General features: G+C 43.0%; 1 protein-coding gene and 1 long non-coding RNA gene across 2 annotated transcripts; both read left to right on the plus strand.

Annotated features, from left to right (window-relative positions):
* The first annotated feature begins 249 nt into the window (after nt 1-249).
* On the plus strand, nt 250-7715 carry LOC130113489 (uncharacterized). The gene is made up of 4 exons (XR_008810299.1): nt 250-290; nt 3695-3739; nt 7469-7513; nt 7667-7715. It is a non-coding gene; the product is annotated as an uncharacterized LOC130113489 (long non-coding RNA).
* A 5-nt stretch (nt 7716-7720) lies between these two features.
* Nucleotides 7721-11571, plus strand: si:ch73-290k24.6 (proline-, glutamic acid- and leucine-rich protein 1; the record flags this gene model as incomplete). Its single annotated transcript, XM_056280473.1, has 5 exons — nt 7721-7814; nt 9289-9450; nt 10430-10509; nt 10548-10582; nt 10617-11571. Coding segments are annotated over 5 exons (1326 nt in total), but the record flags the coding sequence as incomplete, so codon positions are not given.
* Nucleotides 11572-18453: the final 6882 nt, after the last annotated feature.

Below are 18453 nucleotides of genomic sequence, written 5' to 3' on the forward strand. Positions count from 1 at the left end.
AGGGTTTTCTGTAATTTCGGTCTGCACCCGAGTCGTAAGTGTGCGGCGGCGGCGGCGGGGGGGGGGGGGCGTTCTTTACGCACGCAGAATGGCGGAGGGGGAGGTCGTTTATGCGGAGTGGGAGAGATGAGGGGCTTAGCACAGTGACATAGTCCCCCGTACTTGTTTTGTATTTGTGTGCGTGCGTGCGTGCGTGCGTGTGAGTGAGTGTGTGAGTGAGTGAGTGTGTCGATCTCGCAATGGATCCGGAGAAAACGTTGACATTCTGCCTTGGGCTGAAGGCTGAGGAGGTACGGCAATATTATCGCATACCATGTCTTTGATGAGCATGATGTCAACAGCTGGGCTTTAATATAATGATACCGCAGGGGTGGTACACGTTTCAGTCCGCCTGTGTTGACAAACAGTGGCCCGATTGTGCTGGCTTAGACTACACCATTTGCTTGTCAGCGGTTTCTGTGGCAGGGTGTTTTAAAACCAGATGATTATGCATGAGCACTATATTCAGACACATTCTCGAGACTGCAACACAAAATGTGCAGTGCACTGCAGCAAATGTCACCATTACAGCGTGGAAGTCAGTCACTTGTGCTTTCTGCGGTCAGAGAGACATGCTATTCTGTTTTCCTTGAAGTTTGTGATCTGTCACTGGTTGATGGTGTGCTGTGCTGCTGGAAACTTCACATTCATGAAAAGTTGATTACCTCCTTTCTCTGCTCCTTGTGGAGAAATTGCTGTAATGCACCAAGGAATTCACCCGTATGTACACAGACCATAATTAAGAGAGGTTTTACTTCCTGACACGAGTAATAAAACAAATAATACTGCTCGTACTAATTCAGAAAGCTTATGTCATCCTCTGCTAGACCAGTTTTCAGGATGCCCATAGTGTATAGCTACAAGGAATGGACTGCAACACCTGTTTTAAGTCTATTGAAAGTGGCTAACCTGTTCTGTGTTCGGCCATATGCTGTTCTATCAATGCTAGGATGATGACTCTGATTTGAGAATAGACATTTGCTTCATGTTTAGTCTAGTTGAACTCCGCTTTTACACTCACAGTGATGGATGGTTCTCTGTGCATGCAAACTGCCAGCATGACATGATATACGAAAACGTGTCCACCATATATGCTCCAACACTCATGGATGATGCATCGTGGATGGGGACAGAAAATATCTTCTCCCTTTGCTTCCATTTGTCAGGGGATTTGAGGAGAACAGTTTGAATTTGCATTAATCAAAGTTGTTCCACAGTCATTTTGGCTTCAGCCTGGATTGCACAAGACCTGAATATCACTATTCTCATCTATCCGGTACACGCACGCACTAAACTCATATACTGTTTATATGCTTGTAAACATATGGCGCATCTACATAGAGGCACATTAACAAGGAAGGAAATATGAAGAGGAGACGCTTTCACACATTTCTGATGTAGGAAGTGAGGCTGTGTATGTCTGTTTGGGTATTGTGGGATTATGTCAAAGACTTTTGGTCTGATTCTCTAGCCACAAATCGCTTTCATCATTTTTCAGTAGTCTCTAGAAGCAGCTGAACGAACATGTCGCCGTTACACACACACACACAATTTGTAATGTGGTGAGCTTACCACAGGAATTTTACTTTATATTATTGATGTGTGACATTTCATGATTCTGACTTTCAGAGTAGTCACAACACAGTACCAACACAGTACCAACACAGTAGCTATGAGGCTACTACATTTGAGTGTAGGGCCTGTTATACACCCGCTGAAATTATTTTGTCACGCTCTGAAACAAATGAGCAACTGGTGGAATTTCTTTATACAGCAAAAATCAGTGGTAATCTGACTAAAAAGTAAACAGGGCAAACGTTAGATATTCTTGAGTGTCACGGTGACTACTTGAGCTTCAGCAGGCTTTGCTTCATAGGAGCTGGACTTCTCTCCTGGCTAATGTTATCTTTACCAGGCAGTGCTGCCTGCTTGCCAGATCAAATTTTGGCTGAAAACCAAGACGCTTTTCCCATGTCTTGCCTGCTGCAGTCCTCTGTTTTATTTGTTTTGCATGTTTGGAGATTGTTGCACCACCAAATAAACATGTAATTTTGTGTCATTCGACGGTTATAAACTTATCAATGCAGTGGGGCGCATTGAGGGGGACTTTACAATACAAGTATGAATATAGAGATGTAGGAGTGTCTGTAATGTGAACTTACTACTATTATTATTGCCACTACAGTTAAATCTAGTGGTGTGCATATTCACTGAAAACGTCAGCAGTAGCTTTATATTTTGACATGTGGTGAGGGAAGCAAGAAGGTCCTGGGTTCGAAATCCCGGTGTAGTCCAACCTTGGGGTCATCCCAGGTCATCCTCTATGTGGAGTTTGCATGTTTTCCCTGTGTCTGTGTGGGTTTCCTCAGGAGCGCCGGTTTCCTCCCACAGTCCAAAGTGTGTGTGTGTGTGTGTGTGTGTGTGTGTGTGTGTGTGTGTGTCGGCCCTGTTATGGTCTGGTGGCATGTCCAGGGTGTCTCCCCGCCTGCTGCCCAATGACTGCTGGGACGGGCTCCAGCATCCCCGTGACCCTGAGTAGGATAAACGGTTCGGATAATAGATGGATGGATGTGGTGAGGGTGTTGTGGTGATTGTGAAGGCGTACTTGCACACACACGTATGTGCAGGTGTGGACACGTTGCAGTCTCGAAGCGATGTGGTTCCCTATGCAAACAAATGCGTCATAGCCACTAGTTAGAGATAACAAAAGTGCTGATTTGCATCACTGTCGCCACAGTGTGCAGGGCCCGTGGCACCAGCTCCTGCAGTATACAGCATTTTTCCTGTTACTCACATGCAACAGGCCTGGAGGACATTTTCACAGGTGTGGGGATCTTTTTTTCCATTGGGCACTTCACTGACACTGGTTTCCAGTGTAGAAATTTGGATATCCCAGTGCTCCTCTTCTGAACCCTTGTCCTTCATCAGTGTGGCTTAATGTGATCTGCCTAAATGTGCGTGTGGTAGTTGTTGTCAGCTCCACCTGATCTGGGCAGCTGTAACACTTTCCTGAGTTAGCTTAAGAGGCAAATTAATGATTTAATGGTGTGTGTGTGTGTGTGTGTGTGTGTGTGTGTGTGTGTGTGTGTGTGTGTGTGTGTGTGTGTGTGTGTGTGTGTGTGTGTGTGTGTGTGTGTGTGTGTGTGTGTGTGTTTGAGAAAGGGAGCGTTAGAGAAAAAGCAAGAGAGAGAGAGAGAGACAGTAAGAGCACATAACATTTTGGTGGTGGCCTTGGAGTGTCTGGGTCTCAGTAATGTGACTGTGTGCTTTCTGTCTAAAAACCCTTGCAGGATAAATAAGTTGTTGTAAAAAGGCTCTGACCTTACGGCATGCCTCATTACAAGAACAATGACACCACGTCCATTTAAGAGGGGGGAACAAAACATGTTTTTGAAATCAGTGGGGGCTCTTCTGTGGATCAGTTTCATCAAAGCATAATTTGCTGTTCTTGGAGAATGAACCATTGCTAATTGAGAATGGCAGTGCTATAGGTTCAACCATTCCTCTTCTTGTGGCCCTTTCTGTTTCAGCTCTCCATCTCACCCATTCCCATCTCCCTCTCCATCTCTGGTGTTGAGCCTGTCCTTTACCCCTGCTCCCCATTCCACTTCCAGAAGTCAGCAAATTTAACCCTTGCTTTTCTCTTGACCAACAGATGACCATGTCCCTGCAGGGCTTGAATGGTGCTGAGGATGCTATGGTAAGGAGCTCCACCTTTAACCCTCAGAGACCCGCAGTTGTTTCAAGCACACCAACAGCACCTGTTCTTACCTAAATGCTGCTAAAACTACATTTCCCTGAAATCACGCTTCTAAACTGTTATCGGAGTGATATTTTGGAGGGAAAATGTCGACACTTAAGAGAGTCAGCGTTCAAACTTCAAACAGCGCAGCTGTCTCCTGGTCTCAGTTATAGCTATTTTGTGATGATTTTGCTAATTTTTCAAGTAAGCACTTGAACTGTGATATTTTTTTCCTCTTCAATGGCCAGATTGTTCAGTGTTGGAAAAATGTTAAATCGGCGACATAAATATCATTGCAGATGTTGCAAAAGATGCAACACTCGGCTTCAGCGGATGTCATTTTGTCATAATATACACACAAGAGCCCCTGGTAATTTCAGAAAAAATTATGAACAACATAATTTTAAAAAAGAATTTATTTGCTTTCTGTTGTCAGAACTGTGTTGGGACTGGAACCTTCTTTGATAAACAACCAGTTAAGTAAAACGTGGTGTTGCCCTTCAGTAATCAGAAATCCAAATAATCTTAATGTGCTCAGGAGGCTTCTAGTCGTAATTACGGGCAGGTATTTTTCATTGTCCTCAACATGTATACTGTATGGGTGCTATTTCGTTTAAAAAAAATTCCCCCCCTTTTCTCCCCAATTGTACTTGGCCAATTACCCCACTCTTCCGAGCCGTCCCGGTTGCTGCTCCACCCCCTCTGCCGATCTGGGGAGGGCTGCAGACTACCACATGACTCCTCTAATACATGTGGAGTCACCAGCTGCTTCTTTTCACCTGACAGTGTGGGGTTTCGCCAGGGGGACAAAGCGCGTGGGAAGATCACGCTATTCCCCCAGTTCCCCCTCCCCACCAAACAGGCGCCCCGACCGATCAGAGGAGTCACTAGCGCAGCGGCCAAGACACATAACCACATCCGACTTTCCATCTGCAGACACGGCCTGACCAAGCCGTAGGTAACACGTGGCAATGGAATAGACTGCTATGCTACCCGGATAAGTTATTTCATTTCTACCTGAGAGCTTCTATCATACAAGAGTGTGAATAGCAACAACAATTAAAACAGATACGTGGTTTGGCTCCTCCTCAAGGAAACAACACATAGTAGAATTCAAATGTAATGATAATAATAATGTAACGTGCATGGGTAAGTAGACATGTTGGTCCTTGATTAAAGGGTCTGACCCTTTAGTCGAACGGTTAGCGATGTCTGCCGCTGTGCGGGCGATATGTGTTCACGTCCCAGCCGCGGCAGTTCCTGTGGTTGCCCCCCCCCCGAATTTGCTACAATAATAATAATAATAAATCAAACTTATATAGTGCTTTTCTAACACTCAGGGTCGCTTTACAATAAACGGTGGTGAAACAAGACAACAGATAAACAGCACAAACATACAGGGGTGGATGGGAAGGAGGGGGGGGCTACGAGAGGGAGAAGCGGCAGCCACACACGACGCCAGCAGTATTCTCCGACCTAAACAGATACAAAAGGGCAAAAACAAAACAAAAAAACAGCACCATAGACGTTGATTTTCTGTAAGGGTTTACTCCCGTGGCCTATTCCTCTCCCGAGGTAACCACTAGGCAGTGGCAATATTAAACCCATAGCTGGGGGCTGTTTCGTGGGCACCCAATTTCCCCTTGGGGATGACTAAAGTATTCTGATTCTGATTCTGATCAGGGAATATCCACACACCGGTGGGCCTGCGTACCGCACGTCTAGGGGCCAGACCTCCTCCGAGTCCCTTGCAGTTCAGCCATGGTCCAAGGTGTACCCAGTTACCGTGTGTCGCCACAAGGAGGCACTACATAGGGCTTGCTGTTGGAGAGACTATACTGGCTGGTAGAGACTTATGCTCGGCTCTCCTGTTCACATTTCTGCTAGCCAGCGGTGAAGGCTGAGAGTGAGACGTGACAGGCACAGAACACTACACCGACACACTAGACGCTTCACAACAACCCCACTTCTTACACAAGAATGTCTCACACACATTGGAAAGACGGTGACGTCTGTCTTCTTTGAATGCCTTCAGTAGATATGAGTTCACTGTGATTGGTGCATAGTTTTCTGCAGACATTTAGCACAACCCAGTTTGAGGTAGTCGGGATGAACAGCTACAAAAACAGTCAGTCTGTGTTTTTGAACACAAAAACCTAGCAAGTGGGGGGACGGTGAATTGTTCGCTTTGTTTCAATCATCAGCAGTCCCAACTGCTAATTAGTTATATTAGCTAGTTAGTTATATTAGCCAGCATCTCTGATATATTCTCTGCACCATTGCACTTTAATCACCTCTTATTTCGCCTGTATAAGTCAATCCTTGTGTATATATCCGAAGTTTGTTGTGTTGTAGTGTTGTTATTCTGTGTTAAGTGCACTGAGAGAGCCACAAAACCGAGTCAAATTCCATGTAGTGTAAACCCACATGGCCAATAAATATGATTCTGATTCTGATAGTTATATTATGGTTTAGGAAAGCCCGAATAACACACATACAGCCCCTTTAATGCCCTATAGACTGACAGACGGCGGATTAAGCAAAACCCCCAAGCCCCAGAGTGAACAAGATGCCCCACTCCGCTCCCCCACCTGTTGTTCCCAAGGATGATGTGGGACACACAGCCCAGTGCAGGTCGATTAAAGACCCCCTGCAGGACACTTCCTGTAGATGCACTAAATGTGATGTTCATTTTTACTTCAGCAATCAAAGAAACCGCCTCCTGTATAGCGTCCATAATACACACAGTGTGGCATGAGGTTCAAGTGAAGTTCAAGTTACAAAATGAGGACTGTTAAATGAAGATCCAAGTCTGAAACATTTTAAACAAGAAGCTCCAAGGACAAATTAGTTTTCTCACATTGTTTTCTCACGAAGATGAAACGTGTTTCAATAGGATAACAGTTATGGTTCTGTTGAAATTGATTTACTTGTTATTGAGCTGTATTCAGGTGTGCACATGTTAATATTAATAAATCCCCATTTTGATATATTTGTGTTACCGAGTCATCGATGCTGAGCAATAGAAGGACTTTGTTAAAATTATTCGTGAAATTTTGGTGGTTGGCCCTGTGATGGCCTGGCGGCCCGTCCAGGCTGTCTCCCCGCCTGTCGCCCAATGTCTGCTGGGATAGGCTCCAGCATCCCTGCAACCCTGAGAGCAGGATAAGCGGTTTGGATAAGGGATGGATGGATGCATTTTGCAATGCTTTCACAAAATCCTCAAAAATAATAAAAATTGCACAGAACTTATCATTTGATCATATGCTTGCTAAATAGAGTTTTAAAAGGAGGAAGAGAAAAGATCCATCAACAAAATCAGTGAAAAAAACAAGAATACAGTACATACAAAATGAAGCATATGAAGCAACTGAATCACAAGTTTGGCTGCTGTTACAAAATAATTTGTTAGCATGACTTGTTCTTTTGTGTGCTAAGTGACAAATATAAATAGTAGATTTAGCCTCCACGTCCTCACATTATTATTGACTTGTGGCTTTGCTGTAGTATCTACAGCAAAACCACACCCATCTCCCACGGTGGAAATATTTACTCGATTTGTCTTTTGTCTCAGACTTGACACAGGAGTTCAATTTTTCCTCTGATTTACTTTATTTCCATGGTTTTGCTGATGACCAAAACTGTATGCTATAATTCATAGTTGTTGTTTTTTACGTCTCCTTTTAGGTGACAGTCTCCCAGAAAGACACTGACATCGGGACAGTTCATAAGGTGGGTAGATTTCTGCAGCTTTTTCAAACACATTGTTGCCATAAAATGTGGTTTTAAGTGAAATGACGCCCTGTAGACTACGGCTTTCTATTATGACTCATATTCAACGTTCAGCGTTGGCCTTATATTGTACTATGGTACTTTGTCCACTAGGTGGTGGAGTACCATGGCGGCTCCGGCAGCCAGCCTATTGTCAGTCCTAAATACTGTCCAGGGATAAACAACAATCCGGGTTACCTATGTGAGACAGGCCACTGCTGTGGAGAGACCGGCTGCTGTACCTACTATTATGAACTCTGGTGTAAGTATGGCCATACCTGCCTTTTCAATGCAACTTCTTTTCAGAACACAAATCGTGCCTGGTTTGGGTTTGCACAAACCACCATTTGCTCACAACATAGGCCGCGGAACGCATTTCGAATGGGTAGGGCCAAGAATGACGTGACGCCCCCCCCCCCAAGCCACACTCGTAACGCATAACTTTATTTATTATTGCCGTTTTTATTTGTCCTGATTATAGCCTACACTTGAGTCACAATCAAATAGTATAATCAGTATGATTAGAAAGCATAAATCATTTGACACGTCAAGTCCAGTTGCATAGGATTAAAAAATGTCAACGCTCACTACCCCGTCTTAAACGTTCCCAAAGAAGTTCCTCCATCTCTCGTTGTGCTGGATGAAGGAAGTCACTGGCAATGGCGAGACAATCCACATTGGCCAAAGCATCCCTGTGTGTGTGGCTGCACATCAAGTCATTGAGTCTCCTTTGAGTCATTGTTGACCTTAGATAAGTCTTCATACGACAAAGGGTTGAGAAAGACCTCTCGGCGCTGGCAGTTGACACGGGAATTGTATAAAACAATTTCAACAGCCTGTGTACATCTGGCAATAGGCTCATAACGTTGAGGGTAGCGGCAGAGGGGCTAGTTGGAGCAGCGACAGTTAGAAATTCTACTTCTGGTTCCTCAGAGGGCTCATTGTGGGCTGGAGTGACGGTGGTTGTCTCAGCTACCTTGGTTAACTTTGACCCGAAGAAATCAGTTATTTTTCGACGCCTCATCATTCATTTTAACGTTACTATTGCTTAAAGTTTAGCGAACACATTAGCAGTTGGTCTACTTACATAGAGCGCTGGTATTTTGTTCTGTGAAATTCACGTCCTTGTGACGCTAAGCTCACGTGACACAAATAACCAATCAATCATTAGGAAACAGAGTTTGTTGCTTGTGATAGCCTATGTACGTAGGCTTACAGCTAGTGGAAATTAGCCCGGGAAGCGCGCAAAAGTGCAATACATTAAGAATGTAACGTATTTGCGATTTCAATTTTTACACATGTTTATGTTTGATGCACGCCAAAGTAGGTATGGCCACGGCCCTACTGGCCATACCGGTTCCATGGCCTATGGCTCACAAGGTTGTTGGATCTTTTAAAACCAGTTATTGAGGTGGCCAGACTTGCACGGTGCTGGCTTTTCAGCTTGGATGCAATCCACCCACATTGTGCGTCATAAATGCAAAGAAATTGAGAAACTGAGTGTGGGAAAATGGAGACTGAAGAAGATTTCACTCACTACATGAGATTCATATCAGTACTTTTCAAACTCAGTGTGGACAAATGTCAGTGTGATCTCTTAAAATTGGATCTTATAAAACAAAATCTCAGAAGTCAAATAGAAATGACAGGTCTAACTTTAGCCATAGCTTCCCATGGACAGAGCACATGGACAGGTCAAAGGTCAGGTCTAATGCATCCCTGTCTGTTCTCTGCAGGGTTCTGGCTGCTGTGGACTGTGCTGATCCTTTTCAGCTGTTTCTGTGCTTACCGTCACCGTCGGGCCAAGCTGCGGATCCAACAGCAGCAAAGACAAAGGGAGATCAATCTGATTGCATACAACGGAGCCTGCAACTACCCTGCCTCAATGCTGGACCTCAGTATGTTTCCATTAGCCTGGGAATTATTGCTCAGTTTGGTTCTTCTGATGTACTGAAAGACATTTTGATTCTCCAAGGCTTTTTATTTTGTTAGTCAGAAACGAGGCTTTTTCTGATCTAATCTGCAAGATTGTTAGTACAATCTACATGCTTTGGTTATGTAGTGTATACTGCATACTATTGGGGCATGTTATTTAGTTAGCAGAATGCGGTATGCACCGTGTACTATACTACCCATGTCACACGTAGCGGACTCATATTCAAGCAGAAGTGATCTTTTATAACACCAAAAGAGGAACTTTGTCGCTTTTGCTTAGTCTGTTTTGATTGAGCATTAATTAGAAATGACTAAGAAATTCATTTAAATTTGCTGACAGCAGCTGCCACTCTTCCTGCTTCGTTGTCCACCACATTGCTTTGTAAAAATTTCCACTGTCCAGTCGTTTCCATAGAAACAACAAAGGCGCAAGGAATTATTGGATGGTGTTGATTGTTTAGTTACCATAAAATCCATCCTTAACATTTTCACCAAAACACAGTAATATGAACACCTACCTTTCTACCCACTTGCTATCCACTTTCAGACCAAACTCTGTAATTATTTATCACATAATTATGAATTGTCCATACAACTTTACATGTCTAAGATACACAGTGCAATCTATATTTATTGTGCTGGAATATTTTTAAGTAATTTTGTTTTAGTAGTTCCTATTTAGCTCTCCAGCTAAAAGATTTAGGAATTGACTTTCAGTTTTCAACCAAATTCAGCCGCATTTTAGCCAACACAGTTCATACCATTTAGAAGTCTTTTAGATATAGAATCGATGTAAAATCACTCAGTGGGATGGTAGCCAAACAATATACTTTTGTACCCTGTATGTAGCACATCCAGTTTACCGTGGATTCAGTGTGATCTTTCGTTCTGGACTGAAGAATAATCCATATCTCATTTTAAATTCGACCTTTTATGTCGCAGGTTTCCTGGCGTCCTTCAAATTGCCATCCTATGAGGAAGTGGCGGCCCAGCCTACAACTCCTCCTCCTCCTTACAGCTCTGTCTTTGCCCTCCAGGGAGGTGCCATGGGGGGTCCAAGCTCATCCTACCCTCACCACCATTACCACCATCCCTGTCCTCTCTACAGGGGGCCTGGCCCGGGTCCCAGTGGCATGACGTCTTCTCAGAGCTCTGACAACTATACCAGCTGCTCCTGTGAGTCATGTTCTCTCACCTCCCCTTCCAGCACCTCCTTCTCTGTCCAGGTGATGGATGAGACGTACAACAGTAGCCGCGTCTCCACGCCCAGCGAAGCAGGGGTTGACTGGGCTGCACTGGCCAGGATCGGGAGCTCTCTGGAGGGGGCCAACTCTCCACCTCCTCTCCCATTACATGGTCCACCTGATGTCATACCTGCAACCGCTCCAGATATTATACCAATACCAAGATCTTCCTCCAGCATCTCGGATGGGACTTTCCGGTCACCCCACGCCTTCTCTCTCCCTCTACCCCCTCTGGGTCTCTCTCACCCCCCTCGCCTTTTACTCTCCCCGCTTATTCTCTCACCTCCCCTCTCTTCTCCTTCAGTTCGTGCCCTCACATTTCCTAACATGCCCGGAGCCGTTGCTGTGCAGAACGAGGGTGAGGCTTCCATATGCGATCAGAGGCCTATGTCTCGGTCCACCCATTCCCCACCAAAACACACCCTCTTCTCCACAAATGTGGACTTTTTCGAGCTTCGCAACCACAAAGTGGAGAAAAAAAGAGAAGAGGACAGGAGAGAGGAAGAAGGAGAAGATGATCAAGAATTAGAAGAGGATGAGGAGGACCATTTCCGTCATCGCCGGCTAACAGGCGACTCGGGCATAGAGTTGTGCCGCTGCCATGTGAAGAGGGAGGAGGATGAGGATAAGGAACTGGTGAAGGGATGTGTGGGTAGTGGAGAAAAGGAGGAAGGAGGCGATGGGGAGGGGGCGGACCCACATCGTGAGGCACAGGCCACTGCTGCCGTTGCTCGGTCACAGCGCCGTGAGGACAGTGCCGTACAGTGTGGCCATGGGCCCTCATTGTCTGCCATCATCCCCAAGACAGGAGACGCCATCATTACTGTGGAGTTATCATGAGTTCTCGGCCCATGGGATTCAGTCCAGTAAAATAAAATGACCCAAATCTCAGTTGAGCTGATGAGAGTGGCATGTACTGTTACTTCACATCCTTCTCTGACCAAGGATAGCCATTGGAAGGTGACATAGTCTAGCAGATGCCTAGCTATATGTATTTGTGGTTACTTGTTTGAGGGCTAGACTGAGAAGTATATAGTCTATGTCGTTGTTGTTTTTTCTTTAACTGTAATCTATCAAGAAAAAATAACAAATCAAGCATCTCTGGTTGGTTGTTTGAGAGTGTTTCTGAGAGAGATTTTTTTTCTTTTCTCAAAGACTCCAAGATAAATCATCCATGTAAATGCTTATGGATCAGAGCCACTACTCCCCCTTTCTTTTTGGAGTCACTGCAAGAAAAGCAACGGCTGTATGTGAGGTCAGCTTTTGTGTGTGTGCCTGTGCACACATACATACACATGCATGCTTACTTTAACCAAGCTGTGCCTATGGCCATGTGCCACTTCTTTTACTTTCCAGCACCCCTTCATTATTTTACCCTCTGCTTTTCACTGCTCTCTCTCTCTCTCTCTCTCTCTCTCTCTCTCTCTCTCTCTCTCTCTCTCTCTCTCTCTCTCTCTCTCTCTCTCTCTCTCTCTCTCTCTCTCTCTCTCTCTCTCTCTCTCTCTCTCTCTCTCTCTCTCTCTCTCTCTCTCTCTCTCTCTCTCTCTCTCTCTCTCTCTCTCTCTCTCTCTCTCTCTCTCTCTCTCTCTCTCTCTCTCTCTCTCTCTCTCTCTCTCTCTCTCTCTCTCTCTCTCTCTCTCTCTCTCTCTCTGCCACTAGCAGTCTTTAGATACAGACGAGAGTAGCTGCTTGCTGTATGTGGTACTGCAGGTGGGATAAGCCTGCAGCCTGCATCTTCCCTGTTCAACAGTTTTGTTTTTATAACAAAGATGAAGTCGTTTCCACCTGCAGTTTGAACTCACCACTGCTCAAATTAATTCACCAAAGGGAAATCATAGTCAACAGGTAAATTCAACTAGTTTTCTAGCAAAGTAAAACTTCATTCCAAAGTAAGCTATACCCTATATGAGAAGGGAACGCCTCATAAATGAAGGTAGGACTTAACAAAACACGGTTGCACAGTGTTATTGCACAGTGTTAAGATATCCCTCCTGAGCCCTGTGTATAATCCCAAAATATATGTACAGTACTATGGAAGATAACCTATGTATTCAACAACCAATATAATGTCTATACACGTGAATATAACTAACACGAAAAACAAAAAGCCTGACTAATTTTAAATAATCTGTTGAGAGTAAAAAAGAGACTGAATTTTGTGGACAATACTATTTCATATTGTCAGGTCAATTGTCACTTTTCCCATACTATCAGTATGCAAATTATTTTTCTATCATCTATCAATGGAGCAGCTACAGAATGGGCCCCTTGAGTACCAGAGATTGGGAGTCATGGTCATCTGGATTCCAGTGTTTGAGACCATTACCTATTTGCAAATATTAGGCTACTGTCTGGTATCACAGGAATAATATATGAAATCTATTGTAGGGTATGTTTCTGCTTTATCCAGCCTTGGCTTTTTTATTTGTAAGGGATGGGTGGTGATGAAGACTTAGTGCAAGAAAACAGTATTATTCAATCAAACTCTATAATGTATAATACACTCAATATTAATATGTTGTATTTTTTAGTCCTCACACAGCGAATGCTTATATATTGTCGAAGATGGTGTGCAGGTGACTGAGCATCACTTATGATTAGCTGTTGTTATTTCAGACTGGTAAATGAGTTTATCGCATCGTTGTTGAACTCTGAACTTGGATTTAGAGTATTTTAACCAATACGTGCTTGGGCGTAATTTGTTGCCCTTGTTCAGTATGATCCAATTCTCTTTTTCCTCCTGTGATGGACTTTTGACTTTTTACGAGATAGGAATTTTAAGCCTATTACTTATCACTACTGTTGAATGTAATGGTTATGCATCAAACACACGTGTGCACGTGCGCACGCACGCACACACACACACATCACAAAATAATCTACAAAGAATTTTTAAAGCATGGTGGTGGTAAAAAAAAAACTGCAGAAAGATGCTTTCCACACTACAAGAAGGCAGACTGACACTGTTAGGTGTGAACTTCTTCACCGAAAGCAGCATTGAAGGATTTTATTTGAATTGAAGCCTGTGGTGTGTGCATGGGTCCTGTTCTGCAGGTCATCCAAGATTTTGTCTCTGAGTGACTCAAAATGTATATGACGTGACAACACATACAAAGTGGACTGTTTTTTTTTTTTTGTTTTGTTTTTTTACTGGAGGAGATTTTCAGTCTGGCTCAGTCTATTTTTGTATTTGAAATAGCTGTCGACTGATAGCACGTCCTCCTAAAATCAGATTCAACTCACCAATGTAAAATGATAAAATAAAAATTAACCCCACAGCAGAAAATATAATGAGACAGAATAGATTAGAAAAAGAGAAAATCTCAGTCTTTGTCACCTATGTGTACCTCTAGGAGTGATTTAAAGACAAAGTTGTGTTCACCGTCTTGGTCATTCAACCAGCAGAGGAGCGGTTGTTTGAAAGCTATCAAAGCTTTTGACAAATTTCGACACGCTTGACGGTTAAGCTAATTTATGGGTTGGTGTACAGAGTGTCACTTCGGCTTTACAGTATCTCTGATTCACCAGAGAAAAATTGTGTACATGTGTTGTGCATTTGTATAAGCGTACTCCCTCTCATGTACTAATAATAAGAGTGTGCAAGCAGGTCTGTTGCAGTTAGATCAGGTTTTGAATGTTATTTCTTCTTTCCTCTGAAACGAGGTCTTGTGAGTTTACACCTTTAGAGGTATGGCTCGGCGGTGAGCACGCGATGTTGTGAACGTGATATTTCAGTAGATTCAGAAGAGGACCAGAGGTGTATATCCTGAACATATTCCCCATAAAAGCCCATTGATTGGTGCTGGGCAATATTTGGTGGATGAATGGACACAAGTCCAAGTACTATTAGTTTAGATTATGTTGTTTCTTGAAGTATATTGTGCCTCGACTAAAATGCATTTTCTGTTTGGCACATTACAATTTAGTGCTGTTATGTGTGTGTCAGTAATGTGTATTTGTGTACCAAATGGCCAAACCTTTTCCAGCCAAACTTTAGTCGTCTCTTTATAAAATATAGACCATGTATACTACACGTGAGACTTCAAGAGTGGTGTTCGGGAAGAAAAAAAAATAGCAACAATAGTATTTAGCAATAGTATATGATTCACATCTTTTTTTCCTATCTCTAGTCAACACTGGTTGAAAGGAAATGACATGTTGTGATAATGACTTTTACCTCTTTATACTTATCTATGACCTGTGCAGGGCATTGGCCCTTGATTGTATACAACTCAGCATTTTAAATGTCTTTTTTGACTGGAGTTTGCACACAGGTCTAAACTCAAGATTATCTGGTCTCACCTTAACTTTGATTTCACCCCGTCACACAATGAGTTTAGCGTATGATACCAGTTTAATAACCGCTTGCCTTGTCAGCAACTAGTGTAAATAGGCCCAAACTCAACAGGCCACGGCCCAATGTAAGACTGTTATTATACCTTGTAGAGTTATGACTGCAAAGGACTGTTCACTTGTCCTCGTCCAAATAGTATCTATTCTATATTTGTACGAACTTTATTTTATAATGCCAGGGAATGAATGGAAAACATTTAGCAGCAGGGGTAGTGCCCAGTTTTGGTAGGGTTTAACTTGTGTGTGTGTGTATGGGGGAAATCCTAAAAGCCTGTTGTATCAGGAAGTATTAAGACTGTTTTTCTCCATCCAGTAAACACGTTCTCCTTTTACTACTACACCTGCCATTGAAAGATAACAGCAGTATCCATATGTGATTGTAAGTGGAGTAGTTCAGGTAAATATTACTAAATGTGATGTTTATTGAGGTTATTCTACGGTGCAGTTTTAACTGCGGTTCTTATCTGTGTACTAGGCATGTGTGAGAGTTAGTGGCGGCTGTATTGTTGTGGTGTAAAAACACTGAAGTTTATTCTGACGCCAAAGTCGATTTTTGTTGGTATTTGTTAAATATGATATTTTTCAATGTTGCAATCCCTTTTTAAGTGAACGCCCATAGGCATACCATGTATATTGATTTTATAGGTTTATGTACTGGAAATGTCTGGGTGTATATTCCCATGTAAATGCTTACCATTAAATGCGCTCACAGTTTCGAGTATACTTGTTTGGTTGCATAACTACAGTATCAGTGCTTTTTCTGAATGCTTAGTTATGTATGAGGTTCAATAGTACCGAAATATCTTGATTCAGGATATTTCATTGCTTTTGAATTTCCTGTGTGTTGGCCATTGTGCAGATGATGATTTTATACTTATCTGTTGTATTAACTTTTTTATTGTCTACCCTGCTTGTTTTGATTTTATGCTGTCTGATACAGTGCTGCTTGTTTTTTTTTTTTACTGTGTTCTGTAATGTGTCCTTGAGTGCTCTGGAGGGCACCCACAAATAAAATGTATTATCATCTGCCTCACTTTATTGGACAAATACTATGGATTTTGTGTCAAAATAAATGTTACCAAGTGCCACACAAAGCAATATGTGTTTTTTTTTTTTGTTCAAATAGACCAAAGTGTGATTTTATAACAAAAATGCCATTGACGGGGTGATGGAATTGGGGTTCTAAATGAAAATAAAAATCTCTGTTTGTATGGTTGGCGTAGCGGTCTATTCCGTTGCCTACCAACACAGGGATCGCCAGTTCGAATCCCTGTGTTACCTCCGGCTTGGTCGGGCATCCCTACAGACACAATTGACTGTGTCTGCGGGTGGGAAGCCGGATGTGGCTATGTGTCCTGGTCGCTGCACTAGCGCCTCCTCTGGTCAGTCGGGCGCCTGTTAGGGGGAGGAGGAACTGGGAGGAACAGCGTGATCCTCCAACGCGCTACGTCCCCCTGGCGAAACTCCTCACTGTCAGGTGAAAAGAAGCAGTTGGTGACTCCACATGTATTGGAGGAAACATGTGGTAGTCTGCTGCCCTCCCTGGATTGGCAGAGGGGGTGTAGCAGCGGTTCGAAAGAGTGGGGTAATTGGCCAAGTACAATTGGTGGGAAAAATGGGGAAAATTAAAAAAAAATCTGGATGTTTGATGATATGGCAAATTTGGGACACAGGCAGTCAACATTAAAACTGTCATCTCTGCTAGGCTGGGAATGAAATCAACACACCTACTCACCGGTTACTGCCAAAGTGATTCAAAGTGAATCACTGGTCAAGGTGAACATGTTTGGTTTCTTTTTTAGAGTATTAGACATGAATGCAGTTTTATGCATTCTTTTTTTCAATTTGCCTGCATATACCATATTAACCTACACATAGTATCAATTGAGTTTTGATGTTTTGAAATAAATCTGCATACAATTTGAGAAAGTCTATTCACATTGCATGTGCCTCATGTTTTATTTGCCTATATTTCTTGTCAGACAGTTTGCAGGCTATAGGCACACATGCATCCATGGATGGACAACATGATCCAGAAAGGGCCAGTGTGGGTGCAGGTCTTTGTTCCAACCAAGTAGTTACACACCTGATTCTGTTGGTCAACCAATAGTCTCTGCTAAGGACCTTGATTTGTAGACTCATGTGTGTAACTGCTTGGTGGGAACAAAGACCTGCACCCACACCGGCCCTTTCTGGATCATGTCGCCCATCCCTGAACTAGCTCTGTCATTTGCAGACAAGTTCTGACATGAAGGTGTTCCCCCTCATTAAGCTAATAAATAGGAGCAGTTGATTGTCCTGAGAAGACAACCTCTGAAGCAGTTAAAAAGAGCTGCAGAGACAAGTGGTACAATTGGTGGGGTGATGGTGAAAATCAGTAGTTCTGTGTCATTCCTTCCGGACTGCCAGAGACATATCCCCTTTGTTTACTGCCACTGGCAGTAATCCAGGAATTCACAGAGCCATAATTACCTTTGTAACTTTCGTTAGTGTAGTTAGTTAAGTTAGTTAAGTTTAGTTAGCTTATTAGGTATTATTCATTTAATGCAAGAGATAAGTAGTTAGGCCTGGTGAAGAGCAAAGGCAACAGGCCGAAGAAGAGCACTAGATAGATATCAAAGTCACTGATGTTTTGACTGCTAATATTTTCACGATGAAACACAAATTCCTGTAAGACTGTTTTTATGTCTCCCTTTCACTTCAATGCGTCCCCTACAGGAACCCGTCAGTACTATCTCCAAGTAGTCAAAATCCCCATGTGTCCACAGGAATCAGGGCCTTATAGGGTCCCCTCTTGACACCAACAAACATGGCAGCCTCGCTGGTCACAGAAAGACCAGAATTTATGGATAGCAAAGTCACATATAAGCCCAGAGAAATGGACTGAGGTTTTGATCCCAGCATGTGAATAGGCATCAAACAGTCTTTTCCCTGTAATCCACAGCTGCCTCTTTTTATTGCAATGCAGCAGTAGAAGTATCAGTTCTGGAAATATCCGTTTTGGCCTTAAGTATAATGAGAAATTGGCCGGTATATCAGATAGGACTGGCTAAAACGATTAACTGTTCAGACCCAGAGGCACTCTACTGCCAAGGGAATACAAAGCCAACTGACATTTAATAGACACCATAAACATTTTTAATATACGAGACATATGTAAATGGTAGATTATCTTATTGGGTGCTAGTAAACCTACTAAAAGTGATGGCTCTTTTTTTTCCATAAAAGTGGTTCTTTTTATTCCAAGCGCACTAAACTTTATGCTGGCCTTTCACCTCCATAGCTACAAATATGCCTAATATATACCACAACTTGTAATTTATCAGAATAATGGATATCTCAGGTCTGAAAACATCACATGGTAGTGAC

The sequence above is a fragment of the Lampris incognitus genome, chromosome 5 (assembly GCF_029633865.1).
Source record: "Lampris incognitus isolate fLamInc1 chromosome 5, fLamInc1.hap2, whole genome shotgun sequence".
Lineage (NCBI taxonomy): Eukaryota > Metazoa > Chordata > Actinopteri > Lampriformes > Lampridae > Lampris > Lampris incognitus.